Consider the following 22,699-nt stretch of genomic DNA (forward strand, 5'->3'; position numbering starts at 1 on the left):
GACAGTTCTTGACAGTTCGGACAGTTCCAGGGAGTTTATAAGAATGTAAGAACGAGGAGGAAGAGCGTGCTCTGCTATTTGATCATGGCTGAACTCACCTTGGCATTGACTCCACTTTTCTGCCTGTTCTCCATAACCCTCAAACCCATTACCAAGTCTGTCCATCTCTTCCTTAAAATGATTTGGTGTCCCAGCACCCACTGCACTCCGGCAAAGTGAATTCCACAAATTCATGATCCTTTCAGAGGAGTATTTCTTCCTTACCTCTGTTTTATATCTGCCAGTCTTTAGCCTGAAACTATAGCCTCTCATTTTAGCTTGCCATACAAAGGGAACCATCCACTCCATGTCTATTTTGTCAATCCCCTTTAGCATCTTATATGTCTCAATTAGATTGTCTCTCGTCCTTCTAAACTCTAGTGAACACAGTCCTAAATCACTTAATCCTCCACAGACAAGCTTATGCACTTTTTAAGTACGATTGTCTCAATGATTACCAATTTGAAAAGAAACCCAATGCCCGCAAGGATACTTGACATTACCGAAAGGGTAAAATCAAATAGGAGAAAGTGAGGACTGCAGATGCTGGAGATCAGAGTTGAGAGTGTGATGCTGGTAAAGCACAGCAGGTCATGCAGCATCCGAGAAGCAGGACAATCAATGTTTCGTTGATTCTTCTGCTCACCGGATGCTGCCTGATCTGCTGTGCTTTTCCAACACCACCCTCATTACCTAAAGGGTACTTAACTTCACCTTACACCTCCCCAACACCATTCAGTTTCCCAGCCCATATCCATCATGATATCCTACTTCCCCAAAAGGGTATCCTGCCAATTCAAATGAATCTACAAAGTTCAGGCTGGCACTTAGCAAAATCTGAATCTAGGTTCCACGCTACAAGAATGCCAAGATCCCATTTCAGTGGAGGCAGCTAGGGACTTAAATGGCCAGCTGCCTTCGTAACATGTGCATGTGCAGAACATGGTCTGACACAATTCCCACTGCTGTGAAAATGGAATAAAAGCTGTGACCATGAGTGGGACTTACAATTTCAGGTAATGTCTGCCATTGGACGTTGACAAACATTAGGGCCTTCTGTCTGAAAAACAGTCACCCATTCTTAAGAATATTCATTAGCAGTTCACCTACTTAGAATCATAGAGATGTACAGAATGGAAACAGACCGTTCGGTCCAACCCGTCCATGCCGACCAGCTATCCCAACCCAAACAAGTCCCACCTGCCAGCACCAGGCCCATATCCCTCCAAACGCTTCCTATTCATATACCCATCCAGATGTCTTTTAAATGTTGCAATTGCACCAGCCTCAGTTCCATGCTTGAAGATCATTCCTGTAAAATCTAGAATGGCATAGCACAGAAAGAGGCCATTCTGCCCAACATATATGTGCTGGGTGTTTGATAGAGCTATCAAATAGTCCCAGATCCACGTCATTTCTCCAAAGTCCTGCAAACTTCCATTATTTGCAAACCTACATAATTTCACAACAGTTTATTTTCCTGTGAATCTCACATGACTAAGTTGTGTTTTTAACTTGTTTGGAGAAACAGTGCCTGCTGTAGGATTTTCTCTCCAGTTCTCTCCAGTAGACTACTGGAAGCCATATATTTATTTGTTTTTCCTGGCTGTCTGTCTGATGGCTCAGTGCCAGGTTCTCTGCTCCCTCCACTGAAATTCACAGGGCTTTGATTCCCCTGTTTCTTTTTGGCTTTCCTAACCTCTTGATATCTCTTCAGTATCTCTCCCTCAGTTGCCTCAAGCAACCTCTATCATCAAAGAAAACGAAGAAAGAACTTGCATTTATATAACATATATCATGACCTCAAAATTTCTCAATACACTTCTTTTATAGTAATGCAAAATTGCCTTGGGACATGGTTTCTGCACTGTAGACACTAAGAAATTAAAGTTGTAGACTCTACTGTACATTTGTCTGCTTTTACAGGCAGAGACTGCAATCTGCAGGCTCTGGTGAAACTCAGAATGACAAACAATGTATGTCATCAGGCAGAACAGTGGCAGATGAAATTCAATATAGACATGTGTAAAAAGCTGAGCACTGGAAGGCAAAATATTCATTGCATGTATTCCAAGGTTGGTGTTGGCACAGTTAAAGATGAAGCTAAAAGAGATATAAGTATCTCAGCAAATGTAATTGACAGCATTTCCAGGGTTGGGGAGTCATAAACAATGCCAACAGAAGGTTGAGCTATGTAGCAAAACGTGTCGAATGGAGGTCGTGATTAAAACGTATTGTGATCTGGTTGCACCACACCTTAAAAACTGCATCTAGATGTGGCTGCCAAGATCCTAATGAAAGTATTCACATGCTGGAAGCAGAGCACATTAGAACCACAAGGCTCAGCCGAAAGTAAGGGATCTGAATTCTGGAGAAATTCAGAATTTACAGGTTCGAACTGTTAAAAGGTAATTAAACAATTCAAATTGGGAAGTTTTATTCTGTTCATGTGCCTTGGTAAAGCAGTAGATGAAAAGAGACAATTCGATGCTGCAAAGGGAAGACTTTAGCTCTTTTCTGGACAGACTGCACTGAATTGCCTTTTTAGTCATAAGTATTTTATGATCTTCTGTGATAGATCAATCATGTTTTCCATGTCTAGGCTAGCCTAAGAGTTTATATTGGTGTTGCACATTGAGTCTGCTTGGTTTACAGGGGAATCAATCTGTCTGAGGGCTCCTTGTAACCATGCAATATTAGATTTATCTGGTTTGTAAGCGAAATGTGCTTGCAAACGGATAGATGGGTGTTATCTGATGCTCCCTGATAAAAAATATATCGAACAAAATATGTTAGATTTGCTTTGTCATCTAGGCAGACTACAGATGGTTGCTTCAACTAACTGTGCAGGACTGTCAACATTAAGGAAATACTGAGGATGGACTTCAGATCATATAAAATTGGATATGTTGTCATTTATATCAGCATGTAGACTTCTTTAAGAGCAGGTTACAATTTTTAACTACCAATGACTGAGATTTGACCGTCCTGTTTATGTTTTGTTTCATGACAGAGAGTTTCTGTGTCTCACCATGAGATTACATAAATCAGCTGGGACTCTTTGGGAGCCTACTCATCTCAGAGTCAGGAAGTTGTGAATATGAGCCCCAGCAAAGATATCTACACACATAATATGCAATTGTAAAAGCTGATCATGCCAGGAAGAAGGTATCCCGTCCTTGTTTTCAATATCATGCCTGGTGATGTTTTATACCCCACCGTGAGAGCAGATAGAGCCTAGGTTTAAGGTGAAGGTGAGGCCTACAGATGCTGGAGATTAGAGTCAAAAGTGTGGTGCTGGAAAAGCACAGCAGGTCAAGTAGCATCCATGTAGCAGGAAAATTGACATTTCGGGCAAAAGCCCAAGTTTAAGGCCTTGTTTGAAAGGCAGTGACAGTGTTGACAATGCAACACTCCCTCAGTACTGCACCGAAGTGTCAGGCTGGATGTAGCTGACACTAGTGTGTCACTAGATACTCTGAACATTTATCCCTCAACCAATATATTTAAATTTGAAATAACTGCTTATTTATTTCATTGCTGCTTATGAGTTCCCACCAGACATAGACAAATTGGCTGCCATGTTTGGGGAGTGGCTACAATTCAAAACTACAATGTAAAATATTTTGAGATGACCTGATGTCATGAAAGGTGCATTGTGAATGTTAGTCATTTCTTCCTAAGTGACTGGTTTTCACAAAGAAAGCATTTTAAAACTTCTGTTCAGGCTATTGCGATAAAAGATCCTCATGTCCTATAAACAGTATTTGTAAAGCTTTCCTCTATTATTAAACGCATCATTGTGCTTCGTGAATTGCTAATGGTATTCTAATCTTTTGGATGTAGGTTTGCTCACTAAGCTGCAAGAGTCATTTCCAGACATTTTGTTACCCTACTAGGTAACATCTTCATTGGGCCTCAGGTGAAGCAATGCTGAAAATTCCTGCTTTCTATTTATATGTTTGGGTTTCTTTGGGTTGGTGATTTCATTTCCTGTGGTGAAGTCACTTCCTGTTCCTTTTCTCAGGGGGTGGTAGATGGGGTCTAACTCAATGTGTTTGTTGATAGAGTTCTAGTTGGAATGCTATGCTTCTTGGAATTATTGTGCGGGTCTTTGTTTGGCTTATCCTAGGATGGATGTATTGTCCCAGTCGAAGTGGTGTCCTTCCTCATCCGTTTGTGAGGATACTAGTGAAAGAGGGTCATGTCATTTTGTGGCTAATTGATGTTCATGTATCCTTGTGGCTAGTTTTCTGCCTATTTGTCCAATGTGGTGTCTGATAGTGTCCTTGCACGGTATTTTGTAAATTACATTAGTTTTGCTCGTTGTCTGTATAGGGTCTTTCAAGTTCTTTCAAGCAAAACAGCAGCTAATGACCTTGAATTTTCAGCATTGCTTCGCCTGAGGCCCACTGAAGATGTTACCTAGTTGAGTAATGAAACGTCTGGAAATGAACCTTGCAGCTCATCGAGCATACCTACATCCAAAACCTCAACCTGAGCTACAAATCTTCTCAAACTTCGCTAATATTCTAACCTCCTGCAGGTTACCATTGACCAGAAACTGAACTGGACTAGCAATATAAATTAGATTAGATTACTTACAGAGTGGAAACAGGCCCTTCGGCCCAACAAGTCCACACCGACCCTCCAAAGAGCAACCCACCCAGACCCATTTTCCTCTTCACCTATCACTAGGGGCAATTTAGCAAGGCCAATTCACCTAATCTGCACATTTTTGGACTGTGGGAGGAAACCGGAGCACCCAGAGGAAACCCACGCAGACACAGGTGGAGTGTGCAAACTCCACACAGACAGTTGCCTGAGGCGGGAATTGAACCTGGGTCCCTGGCGCTGTGAGGCAACAGTGCTAACCACCTTGGCTACGAGAAGATCAGAAGTCCAGAATCTCACAAGTAATTTACATCCTGACTTTCCATAACCTATCCACCATTAACAAGACATAAGTCAGGATGTGATGGCATACTCGCTACCTGCCTGTTGGATGAGGGCGGCTCCAAAAAAACTTGAGAAGCTTGACAATATCCAGGACAAAGCAACCCCCTTGATTGGCACCATACCTACCAAGTTTAGTCCTTCGAACCCAATGCTCAGTGGCAGCAGTGTGTACCACCTACAAGATGCACTGTAGTAATTCACCAAGACTCTATAGAGAGAACCTTCCGAACACTTGACTATTACCATCTAGAAGGACAAGGAGGACCGATCGCTGGGAACACCACCACTTGCTAGTTCCCCTCTAACCACACATTATCTTGACTTGGAAATATTCACTATTTCTTCAGTGGCAAAACTCCAGCACTAACAGCATTGTAAACATCCTTACACCAAACAGACTGCAGCAGTTTGAGAAGCCAGCTCACCACCATCCACGTTACCTATAATTTTCCAAACTCCAAGATGGGCATGCGGCATTGGTAGTCACTACGATTTGGTGTACATGGACCCTTTGAGCGAATTCGTGGCCACTTAAATGGTACATTGCTCATCAGCATCCTCTCCAGGGCAATTAGGAATGGACAATAAATGCTGACCCAGCCCAAATCCCATGAATCATTAAAAATATTTTTCTAAGAAAAAGTAAACATGATGCTAGAAACAACTGAGGAAATGTGTGGTGGATTTTCCAGACAGAGGGCTCAGTCTAACAGAGGTCCTGCTGACTGCAGTTTACCTGGCGCAGGCTGAGAGTTTCTGCTTCCTTCCGAAAGCACACTGTTCAGACTTGCCTGGTGAAGTGCTCCTGCTCAGTGTAGGTAGAGGGCGCGCAGTCTGAGTTCCCTGCTAACCTGCTAGTGCAATCCCCACCCATTTGCCAAAGCCACAGAGTGGGCGGGAGGCGCAGCTCTCAACAAACAAGAGTGTAGCGAGAGAGAGACACAGAGGAAAACACTCTTGATCTTTATCTTTAGACATTTTGTTGGTTTTGAGACACTTTAGAAAATGTGTAATTCCAGCAGAAATGGGGGCTTATAGTTCTCCAGCAGATTCATGGGTAATGATGACACCAAACATTGCCACCTTTGTGCCTGTTGTTAAATGCAATGTGTGTGCTTTGTTGTTTTAAAAGAAAATAGCGTTAACGTAGCCGGTAGGAATACTTGTGGAGTGAAACCAGAGACATCTCCCTGAGCCGCGGACGCTTGTGGCCACCAATTGGAGGAGTGAGTGACTTGTACCAAGTGACAGCTGAGTCAGTGGGATCTTTGTTGGAGGGAGAGTTGTTAGCGCCGAGTGAGATTGTCTTTTGTTTTGCTTTATATTTCTTGCTTGTGTCCGTTTATGCATCCACTTTGAAAAAAAATGGCGACAAGAGTAGGCGGAGGGTACCCCATGAACCCAGGGAGTCCTCTGAATCCTTCCTTGGGGGCGAACCCAATGAATGCGATGCCAGGACAAGCGGTGCGAATGCCAATGAACCTCCAGCAGCAGCCTCCAGGTTTCAGGGCGATGGGTCCCGGCGGCGTTTACAACGTGAGTAATCACCCTCCAAACCCCACTGCTCACCAGCAATGCCAAACTTTCCAACTTCTGCCCTTATTCATCTGAACCAATCGATCAGAAAGCACTGAGACTCACCGCTTTATCGATTCCACCGTCCCCACCTTTTTTTCTGTAATTGTTTCTTAACCTCTTATCATTAAATACTTTATGCAGCGGCGAAACATGGATTAATGTAGTTTTTAAAATTTTGATTTAGACACGTGCAAGAGAAATGAAACAGTTCTAAAGGTGATTGTTTTTATTGAATAAAAGAGTTAGCTGCTGTTGTGTATCTCTCTCTGGTGTTGCTCACATTGGGAAAGAGCTGACCTCGACAGACACATAGTTCTCTTCCTTTGATGGTTGAAATTTAACTGCAACTCGGCCTAAACGCTCCCTCCCCGATCCTCCCTGCTCAATTATTTTTTTTAACGTGTTGTTGTTCCCGTTTTGCTTTACTTCCGCATTCAGTGTCGCATCCAGAAAGCTTGTTCCGCGATCGCGGAGACTCAGCTCCAGCTCCCTCTCCACCAGGAGCCCCGGGGCGCCCACACACTGGGGTGGGTCACCACTCAATCTGCAGAAGCTTCCCCCCCCCCGGGGGCTCAGCAAAAAAAAAACACACACAACCCCTACCCTCCCGGACCATGGTCTTACACGTGGTCAGTACTGTAACTGAGGAGAGGCACATGAGCGCCATCACATGCCTCGCATTATAGGGCCACTGGGAGGAGGGGCATCTGGAGTATACAGACCAGGAGCATGTGGGGAATCTCCATTATTGAGAGAAGGGGGGAGTAGGGGATCTGGATTATTCAGACCAGGAGCATGTGGGGAACCTCCATTATTGAGAGAAGGGGGAGTAGGGGATCTGGATTATACAGACCAGGCGAAGTAAGGGATCTGGATTGCAGGGGCAAAATATGTAGTAGAACTGAATTGTCTGAGTGAGGGGATATATCTGGGACAGGGTGGCTGGATTTATAAAACTGTAAAATAAAAGGAACAGGAGTAGGCCATTCGGCCCCTCCTGCTCCACCATTCAATAGGATCATGGCTGAAACTTAATTCCCTATCTCTACTTTCCTGCATTTTCCCTGTAACCCTTGATTTCCCCGACTGATCAAGAATCTCTGCCTTAAATGTACATGTGGACTCTGCCCCCACTGTTCTCTGAGGCAAGGAGTTCCAAAGACATTCTCTCCTTTGAGAGACGAAATTCCTCCTCATCTCAGTCCTAAATTGGTGCTCCTTTGTTCTGAGGCTATGCCGTCTGGTACTGGAATATACCATGAGACATTACAGCAGTCCAGGGATCATCTTAGGGAACCTTCTCTGAATTGGGGCAAATTTAATTTGGGAAACTTGGTCAGAATAGACCAAAGATCTGTTTCCATGCTGTATGAATCTATGACTCTATGATTCCAGAGATATAGGCTATATGGAAGATCTGGATGATCGGGGTGGGCATAGAGGATCTCCTGATTATGGGGATAATGGAACGTGGGGGATTTGGATTATAGAGATAGAGCGTGTAGGGACTTTTGATTATGAGGACAAGGGATTGTAGGGGATCTATCTTGCAAGGACAGGGCATATAAAGTATTTGAATTATATGGGTGGGGAGTATAGGTTGGTGATGTCATTTCCTGAGGTGACATAATTTCCTGTTCCTTTTCTCAATGAGTGGTAAATGGGATCCAAGTCAATGTGTTTGTTGATAGAGTTCCGGTTGGAATACCATGCTTGTAGGAATTCCCGTGTGTGTCTCAGTTTGGCTTGTCCTAGGATGGATGTGTGGTTCCAGTTGAAGTGGTGTCCTTCCTCATCTATATGTAAAGATACTAGTGAGAGTGGGTCAGTAGGCTGCTGGAGTGGAGGATTTGTATGTGGAACATGGTGAAATGGAAGTTAAGAAACAAAAGGAGCTCTATCGTTAGTTTTTAAATTCATTCACAAACTGTTGACTATCAACATTTATCGTCTGTCCTCAATTGCCCTTGAGAAGAATCTTCTTAACACCCAACAGTCCATGGGGTTAATGATACCTACAGTGCTGTTAGAAATGGAGTTCCAGGACCTGTAACCCTGAAGGAATGACAATATAGTTCCAAGTCAGGACTGTGTATGGAATGGAATCTGCAGCTGGTGGTGTTCAATTGCATCTGCTGCTGTTGTCCTTCTAAATGGTAGAGGTTGCAAGTTTGCTGTCAAAGAAGCACTGGTGTGTAGGTGTCATCCATTTTGTAGATTGTGCACAGTGCTGCCACCATGCAGCAGTGGTGGATGAAGTGAATGGTGAAGGTGTGTCAGTCAACCAGGCTGTTTTGTTCTTGGTAGCATCCACCTTCTTGAATATTGTTGGTGTTTGAAGGCAGGGGAAGGGGTGACAGGAAAAATGTTCTTAGTGGAACAGATGGAAATGAGGGCCTTGTCAAATACAGTGGTAGGAATCCTACCATTTTGAAGAACTTTGGTAAAAGGACAATACCAGAAACTATAAAATGAAGCTGACATCTTCAGTACAGATGCAAATGTGTTGGAAAAACTGAGAGAATGTAATAAAGTCCTAGGAATCTAAATGAAAGGAATTAAAGTGAAATTAACTAAGAGAATCAGTTGTATGATAGTGGATATTAATTGATGATAGTCAATTCACAAAACTGAGACAGATAATTGAGGGAAGTACAGAGTTGGAGATGGATCATGTGACAGTGAGGGAATAGTGATCAAAGTTATTGAAGTAGTCTTATTTCATGATGAGAGCAGGAAAGAAAACCAGTGTCTGAGAAAATAACGGTCAGGGAAGATACCTCAGCAGAACCATGACAACTTGTTCTACATGAAAAGACAGGGACAGCTTGTTCTGATTAAGGTCCCTATAGTACTTTTTATTTGGAATAAGCATTGTTTCAACAAAGCTTGTTAACAATTATGAAGTTTATATGATTATTGTATTTTGGGGTTTTATTTTTAAGGTAAAATGAAGGTGATTCATATGACTTGTTCTGAAATCTTCCTGACATCAAGCCTAGATGGTTTGTTTGTTCAAAGTCTTTCAAGACTAGGAAGAATTAGCAAGGTATTTACACTTGTAGAGAATGGAAGCAGCCTGTTTGCTAACAATAGATAGACTGAAGCTGTCCAAAGTCCCAGAAAACTATTGAGAATATCAGATTGTAAACTATTGTGCTTTAAACTATTGAGTTTTTATTCCCAGATGTAAGAGAGTTTGGCTCTCTAAGCAACATTCCTACCATGATACAAGGTCCTTGTGATTCACATTGCAATAGGAATAAGCTTTGGGAGAGTTATAGGTTTTCCAAATTGATAGTTATTGATCGCAGACAGGCTAACTTGCTAGAGTCCAAGTTTACTGCATGAAAATGCGCTGGAGCTCAAACTTAGATTGGAAGGACTAAGTTTGTGTGGTCTTACAACAAAGCTGGAAGATTTGCAGTGATGACAAGAAGGAAACCTTTCAATGCAGCGAGTGGTAAGGATCTGAAATGCACTGCTTGAGTGTGTAGTGGAGGTGCAGAATTTCCAAAAGAAAATTAGTAGACTGAAGAGCAGGGCTATGGAGCAAAGACAGGAGACCAGGTGAATTATTTTTGCAGAGAGCTGGCACAGAGACAACAGGCTGAATGGTGACCTGTGTTGCAATCATTCTGTAGTTGTATGATTCTGTACCTATATCACCCATTTATAACACTGGCCAAGAGATTGGTGGGGTAGTTTAATGATGGGCTGTGATAATACTGTAAACTTATAGAACCAAACTAAAGTACCTCACACGAAGGTATGAAGCTTTAGTTCATTGTTCAGTTGTCATAATCAATAAAGACATAGGTGAAAAGAACCACCATCTTTCCATTTTCACTTCTGCCTGGGACTAGTATAAAATATCTATTAGAGAAAGTATGTTGCCTGCTTGCTATAATATAATATATATTTTCCTGGTTTCTCCCTTCCTCTTTCCCCTCACCCCAGCGAGGAGGGATGCCTCCAGGAGCTCGCATGGGAATGCCAGGAATGCAGATGGGCATGCCATCTGGCTCATCTTTCATGGGCAGCCCTGCTATGAGACCAGGTATCCCGCAGCCAATGATGGACCCGTTCCGGAAACGTCTGCTTCCACAGCAGCAGCCTCCACAGTCAATGCAGAATCGTGGGAGAGGGTAAGAAACTGCAAGTGTGCACCGGGTCCCTGCGTACACAAAACAAAGCATTTATTCACAGCAGTCAGAGAGAACAGCCAAGTTCATGGAATGCTTTAATATTTATAACTTGGGGCTTCCCAGTGTGTCTGCATTTATCCAGTGCACACATGAGTCACACACAACCAAGAAGGTTGTAGCATGATTGCCACGTCTATGTCAACTTGTCTGATCTTAGTATTGGCAGTGATAGGGTATGGCAGTTGGTTTGCTTCTTTTGGATTTGGCGGAGAAAATTTGCCAAGCTTTTTGTTCCTGACTGCCGTCCAGTGACTGTGAGAGGTTATAAGTGTGCAGCTTAATACCCTTGGAAAGAAACGATTATCTACATAACACTGGCCCAGCAGGGAGTCAGTTCTATGAGAGGGCAGGGAAGAAAAGAGACCAGAAAATTGTCAAAAAAGCAAGAATGTAATCACCAAATCTGGAAGTAATGTGAGTTAATTTAATTTTCTTTTGTTTATTTAAATTTAGGCTGGCTTCCTTTGCAAAACCACCTCAAAAATGATTTGCCTCACTCTTGACAGATAACTCAGTATCTTGTGTCTCATGCCTGAAACGGAACTGAAGTGCAGCTGTGCTGGAACACACAGCCCCAGTAGGATGTTAGTGATGATGAAAACCCTAAACATACTTGCCTGTTCTCTAAATCTGTACCACTGGGAAGGATTTGGAGAGAAAAAGAGTCTTCCTGGTGGCCATGTTTAGCAAATCTTACAAATTGTCAAAAATCAAGTGGTTACCAGCTGCTAGAAACCAGGGCAATTGGAATCGGTTTTTTAAAAGCAATGAACTAGAATCTTGGCTCTCCTCCACCCAACTCAGGACCTTGCTGTTCTCTGAATATTCCATGCATAATGCTGATTATCATGGAATAGCTGAAAGGCTTGCTGCTTGAACTTCTGCCTGTGGTGAACCAACCCCTAATGCTTTTTTCTAATGTCTCACTCCAAGTACCATTGGTGATTGGTGACCATGGGCTTCCGAGTTGGTCAGTGGTTTGGCATTGCCTCCCGGCAGCATCTGTGGAGAGAAAAAAAGAGTTAACATTTCAAGTTCACTGACTGTTCTTCAGAACTATCTTTATCCTTATTCAGTAGTGAACTGTGTATCGTACTGCTAAATTTACTCCAATGCCGTGGTAATACTTTGTGGTTTGAATGGACATTCTACAATGACCCTTTTCTGTGCTGGTCAGTTTTCAATATGGTCAAGAGTAAATTAACTTTACTGTATGGGTCAGCTAGCTCAGTTGGTTGGATGGCTAGTTTGCAAAGCAGAGTGATGCCAATGGCATGGGTTCAATTCCTGCACCGGCCGAGATGACCATGAAGGACACTTCTGTCACCTGAAGCCTGATGACCCTCAGGTTAAACCCACCAGTTGTCTCTCTTTAATGAGAGAGCAGCCCTATGGTAAGACTATGGTGACTATACATTGCTTTACAGCTGATTGCAAAAGTGAACAAAGTCTTTGTTTCTGAGAAGACTTCCTCATTTCTGCTGAGTAAGGTCTTGCCATTCACATCTTCCCTATTTGCACAGCGTTCTTTGCACCATGATACCCATTGCTGTGTCAGTGTTCACGTATCAGTGGTTGTCTTAGGATATGCTACACATCAGTAGATTTCATCCCAAAACTGACTACTTCATATGAGAACTGGCTTTCTAGGACAGAACACTTCAGCTTTTGTGCAATAGCCGAGAATTGGGTTGCTATGCACTTTTAATAACCTGCCAGGTCATCAGAGACATTTAGGCAAGTCCCTTCAATGTTTCTGCGCAAAGTGAAGAAATCCATTCTGCCTTGCATTCTAGCAGTTAGCATTGAATCTATGCCTGAGATTTATATTTTGGACATGTTATTGTACTGTACTCCATTGGTAACGCATTTATTTACTGAAGTAATGTTTGTAGATATCAAAATGTTGGATGGTTGGAACCTATCCAACTCCCTGCAATCATATGACGTCTTCAGTGTTTTCGATTGCGCTGTTTGTGAGGTTTACCAGGAATGTATCTTTCACTGGCAGCAGGATTTTACTGCACACAATAATTAAAGGAAATTTAAAATGTAGTAGAATCAAGTATAGCAAATATAAATTCTTATGTTCACTTGATCTTTAAAAGCCATATATTTACTCAATCAGTCTTAATTGTTACCTAACTCTGTCTCTTTGCTGTCCACAGTGTCAAGAGACGGAAAATGGCTGACAAAATTCTACCACAAAGGGTAAGTGTTGAATACTGCAGATGTGTTTGCAGGTTTACATTTACGACAATAATATCAGGGATGAAAAAGCTCAGTTATGGGGAAAGAATGAAGATGTTGGGACTGTTCTCATTGGAGAAATATCTAAGGGGAGATCTGATGGGGGTTTTCAAATCGTGAGTAGAAAAGGACATTCCGTTTTGGATTATAAAATAAACAGGTATGAAAGGGCATAGATTTAAAGGGATTTAAAAAAGAATGAGGAAAACCTTTTTCACTCTGGGAATTGTTGAGAGTGTGGATTGTACTACCTGGAAGTGGGGTGGAAGCATGTTCAATTGGGGCACTGAAGAGGGCAGTGGAAGATTATTTGGATAAAAATAATGTGCGAGGGTATGGGGGCAAAGCATGAGATTGGCACGAGGTCATGATGCTCATTTGAAGAGCCAGTACAGGCATATGATGGGCCAAATGGTTTCCTTCCATGCCACAACAGTTCTGAGTTTGAGATTACCTTGCATGCCAAATGCAGGGATACAGGTTCTCCTTATTAGAGCAGATTTTTTTTCTGTTCCTCGTGCTTACATGGATGGCCCTGCAGAAAGATGTCTTGTGGTCAAGTGGTGTCAGTGCCAAGACTTGACCAAACTCCCACATTAATAGATCGCACACCTTGTGACTTAATAGCTACAATGGTAAATACTTGTTACAATGGTGACTGTGTGGTATCAGGGAGGGGTCATTTTTCTACCTGTTTGCAAATTTTAGGATTAAACTACAGCCAAGCGTAAAGCAGGAAAACCTGTTTAATGGTTTTGTAGTTTCTTAAAATAAGAAAGCGATAGGAAAGATGCCCCATTGTGATAATGAAGTCAGCTGTCATAAAGGTTACTTGTTTGGACAAGAGTCTCATCATTTTCTTTTTAGTTAAAACTGGTCTTACCTCAGCTCCTCTCTACAAATTGGAAGATTTTATACCAACTCCTAAGACAGGAAATAGTCTATCTTATTTTTGCCTATTAAAACCCTTCATAGTTTTTTGGAAAAAATCTTCGATTAAAACATCTCTTCACCTTAAGGTGCTTCAATGGAAATAGTCTCCGATGTCTGGCCCAAGAATTAATCCAGTCCCTGTCTTCTGTTCCACAATGGGGCATTCCATACTTGCACATAGTAAGCTAATTGCACCCTAGCAATTGCCTTGTGCTCCATGCCTCGATATAAAAATCAAAAGGCTTTTAGCATTTTCAAGGAATGATATATTGGAACCACGGACTAAGAAGCATCAGTATTTCCCTCTGTTGTCTATGTCAAAATATTAAGACTGAGACAAGAAGGTCTGGAAATGGATCCCCGCATGTTTGTGAAATTTCAAATGAAAATAGTGTAAAATATTCACACTTTTACAATTATATTCTAGTGTGCTCAGTGAAAACAATACAGTAAGCAACAGTAAATGAAACCCCTCACAAGCAACAACAGAAAGAAAGTTGTTACTGTATGGTTGTTTTTGTTTCAGTCCAAAGCAGCTTCAATATGTTGTTAACTTTTACTTTACAGATCCGAGAGCTTGTCCCTGAATCCCAAGCTTACATGGACCTCTTAGCTTTTGAGCGCAAACTGGATCAGACAATCATGAGGAAACGGCTGGAGATTCAAGAGTCTATGAAGAAACCCTTAATGGTACAGCACGTCAAAAGGCTCAATTCTATTGCATTTGTTTTGGGATTATTAACTATTAAGCTTTAATCGATAGGCTCCTATGTTCTCATTCTCTGTTCTCAATTATGCATGGTCATGTTTCTTTGTCATGCATCAGCAGTGTCTTGCAATTATACAACCGTGTTTAACAAAAGATGTCACAAGACAAAGGCCACGAAATCAAAACATTCACAGAAGTGATTTTTAAATGAGTTGATTCACTGGCAGTTCAGTGTTCGACCAGATTAAGAGTTTTCCAGGAAACAGTATCCACCAGTGCATCAACCGTGTGCCTAAGGTTGAAGAGCTGATTTGCTGCCAATCACAAGGTTGTGAGTTTCTTTTCCATTTGGGTTGGGTCAGCTCTTTAGTACCATCATTTAAAAGGTCAGGTATGTAGACCTGCTGAAGACAGGATGTTACTGTTTTCTGCTCAGTTGGAGGAAAAGGAGATTTTTGATTAGGTTAGGTTCCCTACAGTGTGGAAACAGGCCATTCGGCCCAAAAATTCGACACCGACCCTCCAAGGAGTAGCCCACCCAGACCCATTTCCCTTTGACTAACGCACCTAACACTGTGGGCAATTTAGCTTGGCCAATTCACCTAACTTGCACATTTTTGGACTATGGGAGGAAACTGGAGCACCCAGAGGAAACCACGCAGACATTGTGTGGAGTTTGCACATTCTCCCTGACATTTGCCCAAGGCTGGATTCGAACCTGGTTTGCTGCCGCTGTGAGGCAGCAGTACTAACCACTGAGCCACCATGCCGCCTCAATCATAGATTAGCCTAGGACCAGCCATGGTCAAGTATTTGGCCAAAATCATCCTGACTAGGAGACCCTGGATTGGAGCAGATGATCTTGGTTGGTTCTTTCACAACCTTAACTTTACAACTTCCCATCCACTTCCTTTTTTCATTTTTCCAGTTTCTCTGTCTCTATCACATATTTTCTGACAGTGCCCCCTTCCACACCAAGGCTTCCAAAATTTTTTATCATTGGTAGAAGTCCCCGTTGGAAAGGTTCTGAAACACTTGGTGTTTTCTTAATTTCAGCAAAAGCGTAAACTGAGGATCTACATCTCAAACACCTTCACTCCAGCCAAGCCGGAGGGTGATGAAGGAGAAACTATTGCATCATGGGAGCTTCGGGTGGAAGGAAAGCTACTTGACGATGTGAGTGGGATTATTCTGTCTTGGAACTGTTTCCTGTACCATATGATGGGTCTTATATGTATGAATTAGAAAGATTGCTCCCTTTTCATAAGTCTGAGAATACAGTGTTTGCTTGTGAATGGGCATTTTAACATTTTTTTTTTAACTTAAATTTTTTTTCCATCTGTGGAATGTGAGCGTGGCTGGCTGGCCAGCATTTATCGCCAGTCCCTGGTTGCCCTTCAGAAGGTGGTGGTGAGATGCTTTCTTGAATTGCTGCAGTCCACCTGCTGTGAGTTGACCCACAATGCCATTAGGGAGGGAATTCCAGGAGTTTGACAGAGCGACAGTGAAGGAACAGCAATATATTTCCAAGTCAGGATGCTGAGTGGCTTGGAGGGGAACTTGGAAGAGGTAGCATTCCTATGTATCGGCTGCCCTTGTCTTTCTAGATAAAAGTGGTCATGGGTTTGGAAAGTGCTATGAGGATCTTTGGTATAGAATGTTTGGCGATTTCACAGTGAAGCTGCTGGGGGGCCTTGTATATTAGAGCTCTTTTAACTGAATATTGTAGGCATACATGCCTGTTATGAAAGGTTTAACTAATACCTGGCTAATAGCTAGTTAACGGTGAGTTTAGTGAACACTTGATACTAGATCACAGTAGTGACTGTCCAGCAGAGGGTTTAAGACTTCAGTCCAATTGTGAGATTATGTCTAAATTATAAACATTGTAATTGACAATTAACAGAACCTCAAAACCAAACGGCAATAGGTATATGTTATTTGCAATAACATGTAATGTTTACTTGAATAGATTCATAAACTATACTTTGTATATTTTGTAAAGCCATCTGAAAATAAAATGCCTGTACATAATTGTAATAAATGACCTCAATTTGATTTGTATAACATCTCTGAAAATGGAAACAACATAGTGGAACAGGGAAACAGTTTACCAATGCTACAAAACTGTAAGAGCACATAATTACAATCAAGGTATTTGTTGCAGTGAGTTCCTTGTCTTGGCCATGCTGGCATGGAGCACAGTCCAAGCGAGATAGAGAAAATGGAAGACTCACTCTCAAATTCCCTTAGTAGCAAGTTAGTGAGTAGGTTTGACTGGCTTTCATAGCAAGTTAACATCCTACCTTGGCAATATGCCCATTTATAAGCCGAAGTGCATTTAACCAGGCAACTTAAATGGATTGATTTTCCTTTCACAGCCTGGAAAAGTGAAAAGGAAATTCTCATCCTTTTTCAAGAGCCTGGTTATCGAATTGGACAAGGATCTCTATGGACCGGACAATCACTTGGTGGAGGTAAGATTGACCACTTAGCAACAATTCTGTTAAATAACAAGATAAGATCACAGTGTGATTTCCCCTCACTCCTAGGCTGCGCAGGAAGCACTAAAATTGATAATCTGGAAACTTCCACTGCCAAAAAGGTATGATAATTATGCAGAACCAGGCCACTGCAAACCTCGTTAATATTAAAGATGAAACATGCAGCGTGGAGGGTAATATATCACAAGAACCAACACAAAACATGGGAAATGTGATATCCTTAGCCAGCTAGATAACCAGTTATACAGCAGGAGACATACATAATGTGACTGCTACTCCTTCACCCATTCACTGTGTACATTAAATATCAGTCACCATGACACATTTCATAAAGTTCCCTGTTTGTTGGCTTTCATCCCATTTGCTTTGCCCTGCATAAAGCTAATCTGATCGCTCTGTATAAGGTGCCAATGTGTTTGACAGCTGCTACTATGTGTGTGCTAGTGACTCCCATCTGTTCCTATTGTGGGAGGTGAGAAACCCTGTGTGTGTGTTTTTGTGACTGCCTCCCTCTTTTTTTTTTCTTTCCTCAGAGGAATCAAATGTTTCTTAGCAAAATTAATACTGCACAAAAGAGCTGGCAGCCCCAGGCTGTGGAGCATATTGCTTTTGTTCATATTTGTGGATCTATATTATGTTCCAAACAGTAAAAAGGATTATAATAGCAACCCTGCAGTTTTCAGTACAGCTATCGTATGTTTGCTCAGCAGAAGGTTTTAGACCGTTGAGTGTCATGTGTAGACACAGACCTTGGTGAATATAAACAGTGAGAAAAGGAAAAGATTATCAACTGACACCATTAAAAATCTCAAGGTGATGTTTACAATGTGTGCCACTCCTTGGTGGGGTGAACAAAAACCTTCACAAAAGGAGACCTGGTGCATTTTATTGGCCCAGATGTTATCACCGAGTAAAAGTACACCTGAAATGCTATTCAGGCATTCAGTTGGAATAGGTTGCTCTGTGTACACAAGTCCTCTGGCGCCTCAGATATAATGCTCTTGTTAACCACTTTCTTGGTGTCACTCCTCACTTTCTCCTCTGAGCTTGAAATCACCTCATTCAAAGATTAACCCTTCCAATCCCTTTGTCCCAACATTGACAACTGAGCCATTAACTAATTTTGCTTCACACTCTGGGATATTTACACAGAATTATTTTGCTCTTCCATTTCCCTCTGTCTTCCTTTGAGATCCTTACTCAAAACGATATCTTTGACCAACCAACCAACTAATTGTCCATTCTAATCACTCCTTCCTGGCTTAAGTGTCTATTTCTTTCCTTAGACCTTTACGAAGTGCATTGGGACATTTTTCTCTTAGTATACAATGTAAATTGTGCTTGTTGCTGGATTATTAAATGCAGTTCATTATGTTTTGAGTGAGTTGCCCCCCCAGACATTGACCAAACTAATTAGACAGACTTTAGGGAAATTAGACATGTTACTGGCTTGTGTGGCACAGGAAGCATTAGCAGAGGCTTGAGATCACTGCCCACTTAGGTATAAATACTTACAAAAGAAAAAATTATAAATTCTTTAGATGTGCTGTATAAGTTGACTTGTATCTCTTGGATTACAGTGGCACCGAATGCCCACAACACAGGAGACTGATGGCTTTCAGGTGAAGAGACCAGGAGATGTGAATGTGAAGTGTACCCTGCTATTGATGCTGGACCACCAGGTAGGAATTCCTTAATTCAATGGAACCTAAGCTACTTTAGGCAGTACTTACTAATATCTTGTATGAGGCTATTTTTGCAGTTGTATTTTCAAGATGTGGGCATTGTTGGAAAGGTGTCATTTATTACTTCTCCTAGTGTGATCTAAGAAGATGGTTGTGGGCATTTTTCTCATATTACCATAGTCCACACAGTGAGGTTCTTTCCACAACTTTATGGCAGCTGTTTATTACAACAGAGTAAATTTTTAAAAGGCTGTTAAGAGAAATATGAGTCAGATATCGTCTAGACTGGCCAAGGATGGCTGTTTTCCTTCTCTTAATAAGATTAGTAAGTCAGTTAGATTGTCGTAACAGTCCAACAGCTTCATAGTCCCTTCATATTTGTGTCTGCTTTTTATTTCTTGTTTATTAAATGTGAGTTCAAAACCTCTATCTGGTAGAGTTGGAGCTCACATATTCTCAATTACTAATCCCTAATGAACCACTACAGTGCTGTACCCAAATTAAACAAAAGCAATGTCAGTCAAATACTTGTAACTACCTGCATTCATTGTCTTGATTAGAAGTATCTTAAGATTTCTTAATTTGTAAATAGCTACAAAACCAGGGAGAGGTGATGGCCTAGCAATATTATCGCTGGACTGTTAATCCAGAGACCCAAATAACGTTCAGGGGACCTCGGTTCGAATCCTGCTACAGCAGATGGTAGAATTTGAATTCTGTTCTTTAAAAAAATTGGAATTAAGAGTGTAATGATGACCATGAACCCATTGTCGATTGTCCAAAAAAAACCATCTGGTTCCCTAATGTCCTTTAGGGAAGGAAACTGCCATCCTTACCTGGTTGGCCTACTTGTGAGTCCAAACCCACAACAATGTGGTTGACTCTTAGTCAGATGGGCGATAAATGCTGCCTAGCCAGTGACATCCTCATCCCCTGAACAAGTAAAAAAAGAAAATAGCCATTGCTTAGGAGTCACACCATAATGGTAAGAGAACTATAAGCTGGGAAACACAGACAGAGCACTAACTTAGTCACTTAACCGGAGGATGAGAAAGTATTGTTGGGCCAGAAAGCTGCAGGATTATGAAGGAAACCTCATCATGTTGTTTATAAAGAAAATAACATTCCAGCCCCTTCTATACACTGAACAGAACTGGTTAGATCATGTTACTCTGAGGGTGACCTACCTCAGCTGTTTAGATTAGAGTGGTGCTGGAAAAGCACAGCAGGTCAGGCAGCATCCGAGGAGCAGGAAAATTGACATTTCGGGCAAAAGCCCTTCAACCCCAGGGCATCAATGTGGACTTCACCAGTTTCCTCATTTCCCCTCCCCCCACCTTACCCCAGTTCCAATCTGCCAGCTCAGCACCATCCTCATGACCGGTCTACCTGTCAATCTTCCTTCCCACCTATCCACTCCACCCTCCTCTCCGACCTATCACCTTCATCCACCTAGTGCACTTTTAGCTACCTTCTCCCCAGCCCCACCCCACGCCCCTCCCATTTATCTCTCCATCCCAAAGGCTCCCTGCCTCATTCCTGATGAAGGGCTTTTGTCCGAAACATCAATTTTCCTGCTTCTCGGATGCTGCCTGACCCGCTGTTCTTTACCAGCACCACTCTGATCTAAACTCTGGTTTCCAGCATCTGCAGTCCTCACTTCTGCCTACCTCAGCTGTTGTACAGTAGAACGTGTATTTGTTTGCTGGTAATGGGACTTGCCTTGTTCTGAGTCTGCAGTCAAGGCTTTGTCAAAGGGGTGGCAGTTTCATTTCATGTGATTCTCTGTTACATTATTTTATGGGTATTTCCTGACTAATCTCTGAAACTGAACAAAACGTGCAGCCTAGGATCGCTTATAAAAACACCTTCCATTTCAGCCCCCACAGTACAAACTGGACGCCAGGTTGGCACGATTACTGGGTGTCCACACTCAGACACGGGCAAATATCATGCAGGCACTGTGGCTGTACATAAAGAAGAACAAGCTGCAAGATAGCCATGAAAAAGAATACATCAACTGCAATCGCTACTTCAAACAGGTAAGAAGATAGCTTTTACCTGCAGTGTATGTGTGCAGAGGATCACTAATGCTGTGAGTTCCTCACCTCAAACTTTGAAGGAAGAGCCACTGAGATTTAAGGGAAATTTCTCCAAGAGGAAAAGCAGATTGAAAGTTGCTGTTGCAAGCTTCAGAAATGACAGTTAAGTTCAGAGGCATATTGGAGAGCAGTCAGTGCATGGCAAAAAAACCACATGAAACATGAAGGAAGTACAAAAATAAAACCAGTAAAAGGCTCAGGATATTCCAAAGCATTGATCCAGTCTTTGGTATTTCCCAAGTTTTTGTTAGAATAACACAATGTTTTCATTCCTGTGTTTTACACTAAAGTCCAATTCTTCTCAAGAATCTATGTGCTGCAAGTTTGGACAAAAAAAAACACATTAAGATCTCACAAAGGAAATACTAGCCAGGGCTGAAGAGAAAAGGCAATGGAACAGATTGCTAACAGAAGGCCGTGTTTGACAAATTTGATTAGATTTTTTGAGGAGGTAACCATGAAGTGTTGATGAGGGTAATGCATTTAATAAGTGTTTGTGGACTTTAGGACGACCTTAGATAAGGTCCCTCATGGTCAAGATTGGTCAAGAAGGTATGAATCTATGGAATCTAAGACAAAGTGGCATGTTGGCTGAGGCAGGAAGTAGAGGGTGATGGTCGAGGATGTTACTGTGATTGAAAGTCTGATTTTCAGTGGGGTTCTGTGGGACTTGGTACTGGGACCCTTGCTATTTGTGGTGAATGTTAATGATTTGGACATAAATGTAGGGGGTATTATCAAAAAGATTGTAGATGACACTAAAATTGGTAGAATGTTCAATAGAGAGGAGGGTAGATGTAAACTGCGAACAATATCGCTCAGATATGCAGAGCAATGGCAAATGGAATTCAACCCGAAACAGTGTGTGCTATTGAACTTTGGGCAGTGCTAACAAGGCACGAGATTAAAGTGGGAGAAGGCTAAGAAGAGAGTTGAGAAGAATTTTTTTTAACTCAGTGGGTGGTGGGTGTCTGAACTCACTGCCTGCAAGGGTGGTTACGTGAGAAACTCTCAGCATTTAAGCAATATTTAGATTTTCACTTGCATTACCAGACACTCCAGGGCTACGGAAAAAGGAATTAGTATCATTGTTGACAGACGTGGACACGATGAGCGGATTGGCCTTGCTTTGTGCTGTAAATGTTTATGGCTTTTCCAAAGAGCCAGCACAGGCACAGTGGTTAGTATGAAGCCCTGAACTCTTAACAATGTGGATTGACCATGCTAAGTTGCCTCACTGTGTCCAGGGATGTGCAGGTTAATTCCATAGCCATTGGAAATGTGGGGTTAGGGTGGGAGACTAGGCTTGGATGGGATGCTCTTCAGAGGGTCAGAATGGACTCAATGGGCCAAATAGCCTCTTTCCACACTGAAGGGATTCTATGATTCAAAGCCATGGCTGTCAGTCCTATTCTCTTTTGTCAGCCTGAGGATTTTGAAAAAGACTTGATGGATAAATTCTCAATCAGAACACCATGACCTTTCAGGATTAGCATTTCAAGATAAGTGCTGAATAAAGAATTTTAATGCTCCATACGTCTCTGCTGTCAGCTCCCACCCTTGTGTACACATACAATTCCACCAGCTGAGTACTTGGACATTCCTGACAAAGAAGAAAAAGGCATTATTCCACAATAAAGTACCTCCAAAATGCTCTCATCAATGCAGCCGAATTTCCTTTTATCACTTTACTGCTTCTTTCACAATGTTCTCAGAAGGTCTTACACCAACT

The 22,699-nt window shown here is 42.0% G+C and overlaps 1 protein-coding gene across 1 annotated transcript in view; it reads left to right on the forward strand.

The window, feature by feature from the left end:
• Positions 1 to 5,877: 5,877 nt before the first annotated feature.
• The window catches only part of LOC122539941 (SWI/SNF-related matrix-associated actin-dependent regulator of chromatin subfamily D member 2-like), a 44,866-nt gene continuing 28,044 nt past the window's right edge, over positions 5,878 to 22,699 (forward strand). The window contains exons 1-8 of the mRNA XM_043675139.1: positions 5,878 to 6,534; positions 10,537 to 10,724; positions 12,953 to 12,995; positions 14,535 to 14,657; positions 15,733 to 15,852; positions 17,058 to 17,153; positions 18,761 to 18,862; positions 20,746 to 20,907. Of these exons, the coding sequence (XP_043531074.1) occupies positions 6,364 to 6,534; positions 10,537 to 10,724; positions 12,953 to 12,995; positions 14,535 to 14,657; positions 15,733 to 15,852; positions 17,058 to 17,153; positions 18,761 to 18,862; positions 20,746 to 20,907 (1,005 nt within the window). The 5' untranslated portion in view covers positions 5,878 to 6,363. The remainder of the gene's footprint in view (positions 6,535 to 10,536; positions 10,725 to 12,952; positions 12,996 to 14,534; positions 14,658 to 15,732; positions 15,853 to 17,057; positions 17,154 to 18,760; positions 18,863 to 20,745; positions 20,908 to 22,699) is intronic.

This window comes from Chiloscyllium plagiosum, chromosome 33 (assembly GCF_004010195.1).
Source record: "Chiloscyllium plagiosum isolate BGI_BamShark_2017 chromosome 33, ASM401019v2, whole genome shotgun sequence".
In the NCBI taxonomy this organism is placed as follows: domain Eukaryota; kingdom Metazoa; phylum Chordata; class Chondrichthyes; order Orectolobiformes; family Hemiscylliidae; genus Chiloscyllium; species Chiloscyllium plagiosum.